The sequence below is a fragment of the Peromyscus leucopus genome, chromosome 1 (assembly GCF_004664715.2).
Source record: "Peromyscus leucopus breed LL Stock chromosome 1, UCI_PerLeu_2.1, whole genome shotgun sequence".
In the NCBI taxonomy this organism is placed as follows: Eukaryota; Metazoa; Chordata; class Mammalia; order Rodentia; family Cricetidae; genus Peromyscus; species Peromyscus leucopus.
Genome location: NC_051063.1, coordinates 186,514,347 through 186,529,375, shown reverse-complemented (window position 1 = coordinate 186,529,375; position 15,029 = coordinate 186,514,347). Strand labels below are relative to the sequence as shown.

At 43.3% G+C, this 15,029-nt stretch overlaps 1 protein-coding gene across 1 annotated transcript; it reads right to left on the bottom strand.

Annotated features, from left to right (window-relative positions):
• Positions 1 to 5,603: 5,603 nt before the first annotated feature.
• LOC114686729 (leukocyte-associated immunoglobulin-like receptor 2) lies at positions 5,604 to 11,020 on the bottom strand. The gene is made up of 4 exons (XM_028861396.2): positions 10,057 to 11,020; positions 9,616 to 9,651; positions 8,516 to 8,845; positions 5,604 to 6,193 (listed from the first exon to the last, which is right to left on the bottom strand). Exons 1-4 carry the CDS (start codon positions 10,091 to 10,093, stop codon positions 6,033 to 6,035), a joined length of 564 nt encoding a protein of 187 aa, XP_028717229.1. The 5' UTR covers positions 10,094 to 11,020; the 3' UTR covers positions 5,604 to 6,032.
• Between the last annotated feature and the right edge of the window lie 4,009 nt (positions 11,021 to 15,029).

Sequence of the window (15,029 nt, the reverse complement as noted above, 5' to 3'; positions counted from 1 at the left end):
GTTAAAATTGAAAATCTTGGGTGGAGAGATGGCTCAGTGGTTAAGAGCACTGGCTGTTCTTCCAGAGGACCCGGGTTTAATTCCCAGCATCTACATGGCAGCTCACAACTGTCTGTAACTCCAGTTCCAGGAGATCTGACACTGTCACACAGACATACATGGGGACAAAACACCAACACACATAAAATAAGAATAAATTCTTTTAAAAAAATTGAAAATCTGATCATGATTTAACTTTGGCAAGTGATATATATTGAGATAATTACCGATTTTTTTTTTTTTAGATTTTCCAATTTGAGTACAGATTTTTAAAGAATGTCCTTATGATTCTCAGTATTTCCTTGGTGTCTGTTATTATGTCCCTTTTTTCATTTCTAATTTCTACCTTTTAGTTAATTTGATTACGGGTTTGTCTACCTTACTGATTTTCTCAAAGAACTAACTCTTTGTTTCATTGATTTCTTTTATTTTTGTTGTTGCTTTTTCTATTTCTATTGATTTCCCTCTGAGTTCTTGCTGTCTATTCCCTTCAAGTGTGATTTCTTCTTTTTCTTGTGGAGTTTCAGGTGTTTTGCTAAGTGCATGAGATCTCTCCAGACTTTTATGGAAGCACCCGGTGCTATGAACTTGCCTTTGAAAACACTCTTCATTGTGTTCCATAACTCTGACTACGTTGTATCATTTTCATTCAGTTCCAGAAAGTATTTCATTTCTTTCTTAATTTCTGTCCTGACCCATCTCTCATTCAGTAGAGAACTGTTTGGTTTCCATGACTTTGTAGGCTTTCTGTTGTTTCTGTTGTTGATATACAGCTCTAATTAGTGGTAGGTAGATAGGCTGCAGGGTGTTGTTTCAATTTTCTTATATCTGTTGAGGCCTGCTTTGTGTCTAATTATGTTGCCAATTTTGAATAATTCTCCATGAAGTGCTGAGAAGAAGGAATTTTTTTTGTGTTTTGGTGAAATGTTCTGTAAATATCAGTTAGGTCCTTTTTGTTTATAACATGTGTTAGCTCCAACATTTCTCTGTTTAGGTTTTGTCTGGATGGCCTTTCTGTTGTCAAAAGTGGGTGTTGAAGTTTCCCACTGTCAATGTGTGTGAGGGTCAGTATATGCTTTAATTTTAGTGGTGTTTTCTTTTACACACTTGGGTGCCCTTACGTTTGGGGCATAGATGTCAAGAACACCTTTTTGTTGGTTTTTTTCCTTTGAAGAGTAAGTAGTGCTCTTCCCCTGTGTCTTCTGATCAGTTTTTGTCTGAAGACTATTTTGTTAAATATTAAAATGTCTATAGCAGCTTGTTTCTTAGGTCCATTTGCTTTGAATATCTTCTTCCACCCTTTTACCCTGAGGTGATGTCTATCATTGATATTAAACTGAGTTTCTTGTATGTAGCAGAAGGATAGATCCTGTTTTGTTTTGTTTTTTTAAGATTTATTTATTTATTATGTATACAGAAGAGGGCGCCAGATCTCATTACAGATGGTTGTGAGCCACCATGTGGTTGCTGGGAATTGAGCTCAGGTCCTCTGGAAGAGCAGTCGGTACTCTTAACCTCTGAGCCATCTCTCCAGCCCGGATGGATCCTGTTTTCACATTCATTGTTACTCCATGTCTTTTTATTGGGGAACTGAGACCAATGATGTGAAGAGATATTAATGAGCAGTGTCTTTTGATTTGTTATGTTGTTGTTGTTATTGTTGTTGTTGTGGGGGGGTGTATGTATGTATGTATTATGTATGTGTGTGTGTGTGTGTGTGTGTGTGTGTGTGTGTGTGTGTGTGTGTGTGTTTCCCCTCTTTTGATTTGGTTGTCTGGGATAATTTATTCCCATGTTTTCTTGGGTGTGGTTAACCACCTTAGGTTGGAGTTTACCTTCTAGAACATTCTGTAGGGATGGATTTGTAGATAATTTTTTATTTCCAGATTCATTGTTTATTCTATTTCCACTTTCAGGTCTTGAACACTTTTATTTGATTTCTTCCACTCTTTTTTGTGTTTACAGATGTCTTTAAGGGATATATTCATTTCCTTCTTAAGGACCTCTATCATAGTCATAATGACTGTTTTCTTGTGCTTCAGCTATGTTGGAATATCCAGGGTCAGCTGTGGTGTGGTTGCTGGGCTCTAGTGGAGACATATTGTCTGGCTGCAATTGATTGTGTTTTTATACTGTCAAAGTATCTAGGTTTGAGATGATTGTAATTCTAGGTGATGATATCTGATCTTGTCTTTGTTGGGTAGGTGTTTTTTTTTTCCCCTTGATTTCTGTTTGCCCTCTCAGGTTCTTAGGAGAGAGCAGTAGCTTTTTTATTGTCTAGTGGGTAATTCTCCTGGGATATTTCCAGGTGTAGCCACTGGGGCTTCTAGGTAAAATGTAGTGGTATTTGCTTCTCCCATTGCTCCGCCCATGACCTTGGGCTAAAATGCCCAAGAGGTGGTTCTTCCTGCCTTCGTATGTGACCTCTTAAAAGGAGAGGAAAGAGGGGTCATGTGTTTCCTTCTTCCTTTTTTTATGTTTTTTTTTTTTGAGACAGGGTTTCTCTGTGTGTAGCCCTGGCTGTCCTGGAACTCACTCTGTAGACCAGGCTGGCCTCGAACTCACAGAGATTCACCTGCCTCTGCCAAATGTTGGGATTAAATGCATGCACCACCACACAAGGCTTTTTTTTTTTTTAAATCCTGGCGTGATTGGACACTGAACAGCATGGGACTTGAACATCAGTCAGTGCTCTTAATCGCTGAGCCATCTCTCTCTCTACTCTTTTTAAGAGGTCAGGTACTAAGGCAAGAAGCACCTCCTCCTTAGGGCATATAACCCAGGGTCATGGGCAGAGCAAATATCACTAGAGTAAAATGTGTTTCTAGGTATTGGGAACTGAGACAAGAACATGGATGGGCTGGGGTGGGGGTGGGGGATGGGACTCAGAGGCTCTACAAGAGGGAGAAAAACATGGTGTTCCACCAAGATCTGCTTAGTTCCCTGGAAACAGGTTCAGAGATTGAGGAGAGGTCACAGTAGGTAGTCTGCTCCAGAACTATGAATGAGGTTGGGGCATTAATTTGGAGGAAAAGAAGCAAAGTGAAGATCTGAAGCTTGCCTACTTGCTTCTCTGTCAGGATTTGTTGGTGGATTTCCAGAGAGTGCCTGCTAGAGTTGGGGCCTGCGATGACAGGATGAATGGGGAATAATTTTAGGGGAGAAAAGTTGTGTCATCCACTGGATATAGGAGCTAAGAGGAGTGAGAGCTGGGAATGAGACAAGGAGACTAGATTTGGAGGAGAGAAGGGGAGGTAAAGATCTGCAGTTAGCCTTCTTCCTTCCCTGGCTGGGGTGCAAGACAAGTCTTGCAACTCTCATAAAAGAAATTCTTAATTGGAGGCTTGCTTACAGTTTCAGAGGGTTAGTCCATGATCATCATGGCAGAGATTGTAGCAGCAGGCAGGCATGCTGTTAGAGAAGCAGCTGAGATCTCACATCTGATCCATAAGTTTCTGGCAGAAAGACAGTGGGCCTGGCATGGGTTTTTGAAGCCCCAAATCCCACCCCCACTGACACACCTCCTCCAACAGGCCCCACCAGCTAATCCTTCCCAAACAGTTCCACTAACTGATCATTCTAACATGGAAGCCCATACTGGGCATTCGCGTTTAAATTATCACATCAGGAAATAGCGGGAAATACACCTCCTTTCTTCCTCAGCCTGTCACTTCCCAGGGAGAATGACAAGAGGCTGGTCATCTTAGAGCCTCTCTGTGGACCCTCCTTCGTTCCTTTAGCCCATACCGCCACACATCATTGTGGTGTCATTATCATGTCCTGTCATCCTCTCAGCCATGGGGATGATCTATGGAAGAGGCAGATGGTTGCCACAGAAAGGATACAGAGCAGCAGAGATACACTGAGCAGCTGACTGTGCAGCTCAGGTGGAAACAATTCCGGCAATCTCTTACACAGTATCTTTAAAGGTTGTGCCAAGTGCTTTCTTAGCTGAGCTTTGTTAAGTGGCTTGAGAGTCGTTGCTAATCTGACAGTCTCTTCCCCAGACTCACACATCTCACACTGATGAAGACAGACAAGATGATAAGTAATTTAGTTTTAGTTTTCCACACCACACTGTGTAGGAGAAGGGGGGACATAAGTCACAATGCCGAGTCAATATCAAATTGGCAAATAATGAGCCCACGCTGGATAAAGGAGTGTCCCAAGCCTGAGCAGATGGCTGGACAGACTTGAGGGGTAGTTTCTCAGCAAGGCAAAGTATCAGCTGAACTGAGAAATAAAACTGAACTGGCATGCTCTGGATCCACCTCACAGACACCCTCACATGGATTCTGGGGCTATACCTTTAAGCTCTTGGAAAATGTTCAATAAAAGAATCATGTTATATTGGTCTTTTTTTTTAATGTTGTATTTTTGAGACAAGTTCTCACATAGTATATACTGGCTTCAAACTTGCTGTGTGTTTCAGATGACCCTGACATTCTTAGCCTTCCGCTTTCACCTCCAGAGAGCTGGATTATGGATGATAATTAACGGTGATAAAATTCCAGGGATAATGTCAAACCAAATGATATCTGCAGCATTGTCTAAGTGACGTGCGTGGATGTCCTAACATATATCTTAATTCATAAATACATTTGCAGCTGAGTGGGCCAAGACAGGGGCACTTTTCTCAGCTTTCCACAATGAAGAATTTGCAAAGGGGTTCAATGCTGCCATTGTTTCAGGGAGGAGGTCAAAAGTATGCAACAGATCCCAATGGAGCCAGAATTAAAGACTGACATGGGTGGTAGGAACCCACCTCAAGTCCTCTTGAAGAGCGACGGGTGCACTTAACCACTGAAGCGTCATTCCAGCCCATCAACAACCAGTTTTTATTAAAGTTTTATTTTATTTCATGTAAGTGTTTTGTCTGCATGTTTGTCTGTGAACCACATGTGTGCCTTGTGTCTGTTGAGACCAGAGGAGGGCACCAGATCCATGGAACTGGAGTTACAGAAAGTTGAGGTGCCTTTGATGTGCTAAGAATCAAACCCATATCCTCTGGGAAAACAGCCAATATTCTTAACCACTAAGCCATCTCTTAAGCTCCTCAATAATTATTATAGGACTAAGTGAATCGAGTCATGTAAACAAAAGTCAGAGAGGGCATGAATGGATTTAAAGACTCACTTACATACAAGTATAAAAGACTCTCTTTATTCTTAAAGATGAACCAGGCAGAAAAGGATCCCCAAAAGTATTTTATTCAAGTAAAATCAAGCAGAAGCATGAATATTGACACTTAGAGCATATAAAACACTTCTAATTCAAAGCTATAGGAAGTTAAAAATTCATAATATCACAACAAAAACTATCAAGGCATCACGGGAGGTACAATTGCTAAGGCTGGTGATAGACAACAGTTTCACAGTGCATTGCAATCCCAAATACCAGGCACAAGTGGATGAGTTAATGCCTAAACTAATCCACACTAAGAAATGGACTTTGTATTTGGGGGGGGGGTGTTTTTTCTTTTTTCAAGACAAGCCTCTCTGTGTAGTCCTGGTTGCCCTAGAACTCACTCTTTGGACCAGAATATCCTTGAACACATGGAGATCTGCCTATCTCTCACTCTCGTGTGCTGAGATTAAAGGTGTTTGCCACCATGTTTGGCAGTTTTATTTATTAGGTGTGCTCCTCCATGGAGAAGACTATATCTCCCACTCTCAGCTTTCCTTCATTGCCGTAGTTCTTTACAAACACACATTTTTTAAAATTATATAATATATTACATGAAACTCACTTTACCTTAAGGACCAACATAGGCTGGAAGTTAATGGATGGAAAAAGAGTCAGAAGGCAAGAAAGACCAAGGAAGAGGGTGCGGGAGGGGGGGGGGGGCTCCTGACTGTGAAATCACATGTTTAAGCTAATTCTCAAGACAAATGTCTGACTCTAAATAGAGAATATTCTCCAGCAACAGTTTAGACCCATGGAACTCATGGGCCAATATGAGCTCTTGGTCTTCTTGGACACCAAGATGAAACTCAGTCCCCTTGGTTGTGTCCTCCTGGGGTTCTGAAGCTATCTGTGGACTTTTGCTGGCTGTAGCAAGCTTCTCCAATGATTGCCCCCAGGAACAGCAAGATTACCCCAGCCAGGGCCATGCGGACACCATTCCACACCTTGTAACTCTGGAGTGTGGAGCCTGAAAGGGGAAAGACAAGAATGAGTGGTCATTCTCTGGTGGACAGGACCCAGCCTAGGAATCCTGAAACAAGAGTTACTTATATACTTTGGGGTTGGAAGCCATCATCATAGACAGTCACTTGCCTGTTGTGGGAGCTGATTCTATAAGAAAATAGTAAATCTCATAGTGTCTGCCAAGGACTCAAAAGAAAGGAATGAAAAAATGTGAAGCTTCTCCTTCCCTTTGGGCTGACCTTGGCATCCTGAGTCCTTTGCCTAACTCCCATCATTTGTGATACCCCTGTACTTCTCACTTTGGTTCTGATTGTCCTCATTCCAGCACCCTTGGATCACTGGGTGCACACCCAGGCTCTCACACAGTGAGAAATGGATCCCAGGGGCAGATCCAACCGGAAAATTTACACATGCAAGGGATTAGACTCAGCTATGAGTCGGAAGGCCAAGTTACCCCTTTAGTGCCTCAAATGTCCAAAGAGTAAACTGAGGATAAACTTCCCTGATATCTTAAAAAAAAAAAAAAAAAAAAAAACACACACACACACACACACACACACACACACACACACACAGTGAGACTGCAGGGCTCTGCGAAAACTGATTAGTAAAGGTGGAAGCTGGGATGCATTGGATGGTCATTGCCATCCTCTGTATCCAGGTCCCTGGACTGGACTAGATATAAGGGAAGAGCTTGGAAATGCCATGGTCCATGGTGTCTCTGCTCTGTTCATCCACCCCTTCGTCTCTGTCCACTACAGGTCTTCCATCCTCCATCTCATGTCTGAAGTCTTGCTTGGTATCATTAATATGGATGACATTAGGAACACTGTCTTTCCTCCCTGAGGCAAGAAGCATGAGTCTTTTTAGCCTTTCCCTTGGTATTGCCCCTCCATCCATACTGTGTCAAGTACTGAGTGTACAGTGAGGAGGATAGGATCCAAAAGGCTGGGTGGGTCTCATGGGGGATTGCAGACCCACTGCATCCCTTTGTGCTGACTTTCTGTACTGATAATGGTCAGTAAGTTAGAAATGGTGGTTATACATAAAGTATTGAGGTGAGAATTTGAACCTAATGTTACCCTTCTTTTTCTCCCCACCCTTGACCTCCCTTTCCTTATATTTGTTCTTGCCTTAAACTAAATTTGAATGGTATTAATAATGTTAGAGGGATAAAGTAAGATTGGAATCTACCCAGAGTAGGGAACAAGCCCACCCAGAGTGGATACCACTGAACTTACCACATGGACACGGAGGCAGAGTTGGTAATAAGGGGTTGATGGGGGTCAGCCTGACCTCTCCCTTGTCTGGAGACACTTTCCTGCTCTGAGGAAGGATCCTCTAAAGGGTCTGTGATGTTGATATCTGTTTCCCTAATGAACACATACGACATTTCTTTATATCTTCATAGTCTTCATGGCATTGATCATATTTTAAAATTTTGTTTATTTATCTGCTAGAAATTAATACAGATACATAAACACATAGATATAAAAGCCTGAAAATCCCGGACTTAGTAAAGAGGAAAAATAATAGCAGGAAGTCAAGTTCTTTCTATTTCCACCTACAATGGTCCCTTTACTCCCATTTGCCCCCTTTCTGGGCACTTTTAATTACAGATGACCCATCTAGAATCCATACATGGAAAGACCCTTAGCATATGGATGAAATACTTCCTCTTCCCATTTGGAAACACTTCCACAACCTAGCCAGACTTTTTCTAAGGACACCCATGGATGAGGGAGGCTCCTTTGCTGGACACAGTCAGGAAGCTCTGGATGATGGCATTATCTTGAGAGTTACTGTATCACCTAGATATTAGGGTCATGTATGTGCTCCTGGATAAACTTGATAGATGCCCCCAAGGCCTGGGTAATGTGGTCATCCCTAAACACACAGGATATTTGAGTCACAGCAGTTGAAGAGAACTGGGGAAAAGATTTTTAAACCAAGAATGACCCCATCTTTTCCTGATGTGGGCCAGACATTTAGAGCTGACCACATATAGGGAAAGGACCATCTCACTCCTAAGATTCAAAGTACAATTCAGTTCTGCTCAAAGGCCATCCCTGGACCGTGTGACATGTTCAGTGGAAAGAGACCACACCAGACAGCATATATATGGGCTCTGGTTCAGTGGAGAAGAAAGGATAGTACCATGCCAGTAAAGAGTAAAGCATTCCACTGAGGAGAGTCAGTTCCCCTTACCATGTCTGAACCCCTAACCAGCTAGAAAAATTAGTTGTGTACTCAGTCCATGATAGAACTGAGTGTAGACAATCAAGGTGATGAGTACAGATAGAGCTTCAGAGGCCTGGGAACAAACCTGGAGTAACTTCTGTGATTGTAGCAGAGGCTGGGGTGGTGTCCTCATGAATGACCTCCAGAACCAAGGTCTCACTGCGTGGAGACCAGGTGTTCTTTACCTCATAGAGACATCTATAGTGTCCGACAGTGTCTTTACTCACTCTACCAAGGTAGAACCTGGCTTCTGTCTTAGAAGAAGAGGAGTTTATCACATCTATGATTCTGAGATTTTCCTTCTCCAGGCGGAACCGATCAAACCCAACAGGGCTCTTGCACATGATGACCACTGGTATCCCTCTAGGTAGCACATTGCCTGGTTCAGTAAAGATGTAGGGTCTGGGTAGGTGCCCTAGGAGGAAGCAGAGTGGGATTCTGTGTACAGGATGGGGACATTTTTCTCTTTTCATGTAAAGGGTGGGAAGGAAATAACACAAGACCCACATCCTTCACCACATCTGTGCTCCACTTCCCACTTGCAACACGGCACTGCTTTGCTGGTATTTCATGAGATCCGTGGTGATATTTGAGAAGCCCAGAGTCACGCTGTGCAGCTGCATGATCCTCTTTATGCTAAAGAGATGGAGCCTTGCTGGGAGAGACCTTCAAAAACTCATCAATGTCTTTGCTCTCTGGAAACTGTGCAAACACATGTGATGGTTGGAGCTGCAGTGACATTGTACGTTAAAAGAGGAGTTCAATGTGGATGGCCAAGAAAACAGACTGGGAAGAAAGCTCTATCTCTGGGGATCTGCTGGTGCTATCGCAGGACCACTGTTGAGGCTTTGGCTTTAGGAGGAAGGTGACTGGCAAGGGAGGTAGGCAAAGAAGAGAACTCTTACGGCCAAGTTAGCTAGATTCTGGTTTTAATAAATGATGGTGAACATCAGAGCAAATTAAAGGAGACTTTTCATTAGCTTACATGATACCAAAGACCAAGATGAAAAAATCAGATATGTCTGGATAAGAAACCTGCAAAGTTTAGAGGATGTTGGATGAGGAGATTAAAGTGTGATCGCTATATGGCTTAAAGTGGGTTATGATCCTTCCTCAAATCCACATGACTCCCGTCTAGTGAGGTCATTGACGGGGAGGGGTTAGAATCCCACAGATATGACTCACCATCCTGCATGCGGGTCGGCTGGCCCAGGCAGATCACTGAAAGAGAAATCCCAGTGAGAAAAACATTCACTGCTCAAGTTCCTTCAGCTGGGGTCATGAGTCAGTGAATAAGGGTGACATGAAAGCTCCAAATTCTCTAATCAGTGTTGCCTCTCAATCAGGCAATCTCCTCCTCTGAAGTAGGATCTTGACAAGGCCCACGGGACCTCACCATCAACCCCCCTGTACCCACTCTGCCCCCAATTTTTATGATACACTAGAGATCTTAGGTGTCCTCCTGTTTGGCTTAGAACATTAGGCTGATGATTAGAACAAAAGATGCCTGTGGGCCTGAATGCCCCTCAGATATTTGGCACTCCTGGGCTAGGAAGTGAATGGGATCTTAGACCTGTGTCTCCCACTCTTCCTGTTTCTCTAATCTCTCTTCATTCACATACTCACTGAGGACCAGGATGGAGATGGAATGCAACGGAAACATGGTCCAGTGTCTCAGCCTGCTCTGTGTCTGCCCTGTGGTAAGAGAACAGACCCTTCAGTCAGACAGAGTAGACTTACGGGACTATATATATATATATCAGGAAGGAAGGGGCTGAGTTCTGGATCCCATTTGAACTTCCCCAAGTGAGTTAAAGCAATTCTTGGTTTCATGTATTGATGTATTGCACAAGTAGGCTGAAGTAATGTCTGTATTAAACTTATGTACTGCTGACTTGTTGTAGCTGAATATATAAATGATGCATTGTTACATAAATAATCAAAACTATCTTGATATGTTGATGGAGGGTAAAATAAGAAAGGACTGATGATGAATGAGTGATGAATCATTGGAGAGAGGAGTGATGAATGGAAAGGTGAATAATGATGTATGTATGTATGTATGTATGTATGTATGTATGTATATGCATGTTGATGGACAGATATGAGGGTGTTTGCATGGATAGCTGGATTGAGAGATGTGTGGGTGGATGAATGGAAGATGATTGATGCATGGCGGTTTGGATGAAGGATGGATGGATAGGGACAAAACCTTCCTGTCTAAACTCTAAAAATACTCATGTTTCTCATGTGATACATTTTTCTCTCTATCATGCAAAGGGAAAACTAAACATTTTATTTATGACTGAATGTATTATCATACCTATCATGTTAAGCAAAGAAGCCAGAAAGACAAGTACCACATGATTTTGTTCACTTATGTAATCAAGGAAAGAAGGCATAAAAAAGTATTTGTATTATTAGGGAGAAGTGGATGGGAGGGGGAATAATGAGAGCAGTGGGGTGAATATGATAAAAGTGTGTTATATGTGTGGATGAAAGCATCATAACAAAATCCATTATTTGTACAATTAATAGGTGACAATTAAACGTATTCTTTCATCTAACACATTTGCGTATCACAGGGGTATTAGACACATGAAGAACTCATTCCTGGTTTACATTTTGTTCTCTAAGATGAGTTCCCCCTGGGTCAGTTACCTGGCCCTCCATCCTTCCCACTCATTTAACCAAAGATAGAGGCTGTGACCTATAGCACAAATTCTAATTGGTCTTAATAAACACACAGAGTTAGATATCAGAAAGCTGAAAGATCAGAGTAGCAGAACAGCCAGCCACTAGAAAGACTTCTTACCTCTAGGAATCCTCAGACCAAAAGGGGTGAGATTATGTCTCTGTGCGTCCTCAAACTGAATGGGTTGAGCTCCTGACTCCATCCACCTTATATTCCTGTCTTGACCTCCCTAGTGCTTGGATTAAAGCTGTAAGCCACCACCACCACCATCACCTGGTTCTGTTTCTCTTTTACAATCACATGTGGCCCAGGGTGGCCTTGAACTCCTGATCTTCCTACTTCCTCCTCCCAAGTGCTGGGATTAAAGGTGGGTGCCATCACTACCTGGCCCCTCTGATTAACTAGTGGCTAGCTCTGCCCTTTGATCTTCAGGCAAGCTTTATTTGTTAGAGCATGAGCAAAACATCACCACAGTGACTATCAAATACCCTTATTACCAGTGGTGTGCCATTGTCTAGGGACACCAATGCACTGAGACTCTACTGAGCGTGTGCTGATGGGAAGAGCTCTTTGGACTGTCCGATTTAAAAACACCCAGATAGATCTGATGCAATGGTAACTTCTTATCTATGACCATGCGGGGCCTCCTGTGGTCCATTTATAAAACAGAACAAGAGCTCAGTGTGTACAGCAGGGTGACCTTGTAGCTTCATCCCCCAACAACTTTGAGTCACCCATCAATTCCTTCTTTTTCTTTTTTGAGAGACCGCCTCTGCTTTCTTCCCATGGTCCTCATGTCCAAGATGCCTGAGGTCTCAGGGTTGCCACTAAGATATGAGGTCTTCTTCCACTGGTCTCAGGCCAATGGTCTGCTGTCCCTGCTTTCTCGTTTTCCTCAAACCTGGAGATACTTCTCAATAGGTGAACCTTCACTTCATCGCAGTGGTACACGGGTCTGTGAGCATCTGCACCTGCCTGTAGACAGATGTCATTTCTCATTCAAGGAGCCCAGTGATGCCCTCTGGAGATCCTCCCCTACATGCCTCCAGGGAACTGGGAGGTGGGGCTTCAGGTGACTGCTTTTCTCCCCTGCCTACTTTAACCCAGCCAAGGTGCTCTAGCCTAGCATTACCTGTAGAGGGCACTCCAATGAGAGCACGAGGAACGTCCTCTCTGGACTTGGGAGCTGCCTGTATCTTGGTCCATGTGTCCAGTGGCTGGAGGTTGGAGAAGAAAAGGCCAAAACGAAGTTTGTTTTAATCTTATCACCATCATTGCTCCTTATTCCTTCTCTTACTCCCTTTCTCCCCCTCCTCCCCTCCTCTCCTTCTCTTCTTTCCTTCTTCTCTCCCTCCCTCCTTCCGTCCCTCGAAAAAAGGAACCTTTTCTCCTTGTGTGTAGTTTCTCTCCTGCCTTCCCCAGCAGCCTTGCTACTTGCTTGCACTGGCCACACTGAGCGAGAGATGGTTCTGCTCAGCATTTGTGCTCTGGCGGGAGCTGGGGCTCCACGGGTCCTCCCTGTCCACGTTGTTGTCTCTGCTAAGAGCAACTCTGACACCTGGGCACCTCTGCCCACGTGACTTTGGAAGAACCCACAGAGATCACGTTGAAAATTAATGACAAATAGACACAGAGAGTGGTGAAGGTTGTGAGGCAGGCAGACATCACAGAATCACGCGGAGATACAGAAGCAGGTTACAAGCAATAGGAGGTTGAAAAGTGGCTACCTAGAGAAAGGAAACCTGAGAGCAGGAAAAACAGTAACACGGTATAGATGAAAGTCTTTGGAGCTGGGCACCTACCTCTGAGCCTGAAGGGAGGCGCCCAGCAAAAAAAGCACAGCCTGTCTGGTTTGGGACAGCCTGACACCCTGTAGCTGGGGACCCTAAGATCTGCCTTCTTTAGTGACCTGCTCATACCACGATCCCTTGTGTTCCCACAGCCGGGGAGAGGGCTGTGCAGCGTGGGGAATGACACAGAAGATTATGGCCTAATGGATGAGATATTTACTTGTTTGTTTATTATTATCTAGAGAAGTCTCTCTGTGTGTAGCCTTGGCTATCGTGGAACTCACCATGTAGGTAAGGCTGGCTTTGAATTCACAGAGATCCACTTGCCTCTGTTTCCCAAGTGCTGGGATTAAACGCGTGGACCATCGCACCTGCATTTTTAAACTATGTTTCTTCACATACATGACTAGTATTCTAGTCTCTTTTCTGCTCTTTTAATTATGTTTTCTTTTATTGATATTTATTTTCTTATTTGTTCATTTATGAAGCACAGTACATTGTGATATTTACTTAGTTATGTATTCGATGTATTCATTTTATTTATTTATTTATTTATTTATTATTTTATGTGAGAGTGTTTTGCCTGCATGTATGTCTGTGCACCACCTGCATGCTAGGTGCCTGCAAAAAATCAGAAAATGGTATCAAAGTCCATGGAATCGGACTTAGAGAATGGTTCTGAGGCACCATGTGGATGCTAAGAATCAAACTCAGGTCCTCTACAAAAGCAGCCAGTGCTCTTAACCTCTGAGCCATCTCCCCAGCTCAGGTTATGATGATTTTATGTGTGTATGTTAGCAGTTCTACCTCTCTGAATCCTGCAAAGTGACACTCTCCAATTTTCCCTTCAAGAGAGGATTTCTTCTTATTGGGCTCTTTTTGGGGGAAGGATGTTTGTTTTAACACAAACACATGGAAATTATTTTCTTTTTGTTGTTGTTGTTGTGTTTTGTGTGTGTGTGTGTGTGTGTGTGTGTGTGTGTGTGTGTGTGTGTTCATTAAAGCCCAGAGTATGTTTTGAAGATGCACCATCAGGATGAGATACTCTCACCCCCTAGTGGTCTTCTGAAATTTTTACTTTTCATTTGTTTTATTTATTTATTATTTTCATTTTACACATCATCCCCAGTTCCCCCTCCCTCTCCTTCTCCTGTCCCCCATCCCCCATTCACTCCTCAGAGGGAGTAAGGCCTCCCCTGGGTAGTCAACAAAGTCTGGCATACCAAATTGAGGCAGAGCCCAGCCTCTCCCTGCTGCATCAAGACTGAGCAAGGTATCCCACCATAGGAGATGGGCTCCAAAAAGACAGTTTATGTACCTGGTATAAGTCCTGGTCCCACAAACAGAGGGGATGGGATGGAGAATATGAGGGATCGAGATGGCCAATCTGGGCGGCAGGGGGATGGAGAGGGAGAGCAATGAATGGGATATCTTGATAGAGCCATTATGGGCAAGAGAGAAACCAGGTGCGAGGGAAATTGCCAGGATTCCACAAGGATGACCCCAACCCCAAGACTCCTAGCAACAGTGGAGAGGGTGCCTGAACTGGCCTTCCTCTGTAATCAGATTGGTGACTACCCTGTCATCATAGAATCTACATTCAGTAACTGATGGAAGCAGATGCAGTGATCCACAGCCAAGCACCAGGCCAAGTTCCTGGAGAACAGTTGAAGAGAGGAAGAAGGGATCATAAGAGTAAGGGGGGCTCAAGATCATGATGGGGGAAACCTTACAGACAGCTGACCCGAGCTAGGGGAAGCTCATAGACTCTGGATTGACGGCTGGGGAACCTGCATGGGACCGAACTAGGCCCTCTGAATGTGGGTTGTTTTTTATTTTAACAAAATAAAATATAATATAAAACAAAAAAAAATCACATGTAGACTGGACAAGCCAAATCAACAGAAGGAAAAGAGCCCAAGAGAAGGGACAAGAATCAAAGACCCCCTCATTCACACACACGGGAGACTGATGAAAACACTAAGCTGAAAGCCATCATAAATATGCGGAGGACCTGGTACAAACCTCCGCAGGCCTTGTGCATGCAGCTTCAGTCTCTGTAAGTTCATGGGATATCTTTGTTTTTTTTTTTTTTTTCAATCTTTTTTTAAGAT

Excerpts from the sequence above, each read along its gene's own strand:
- LOC114686729 (XM_028861396.2), bottom strand. The coding sequence starts at position 10,093 with ATGTTTCCGTTGCATTCCATCTCCATCCTGGTCCTCA. Across the intron at positions 8,846-9,615 it reads GCCGACCCGCATGCAGGATG|GGCACCTACCCAGACCCTAC; the intron begins GTGAGTCATATC and ends GCTTCCTCCTAG. Across the intron at positions 6,194-8,515 it reads AATCACAGAAGTTACTCCAG|GCTCCACACTCCAGAGTTAC; the intron begins GTTTGTTCCCAG and ends TTCCCCTTTCAG.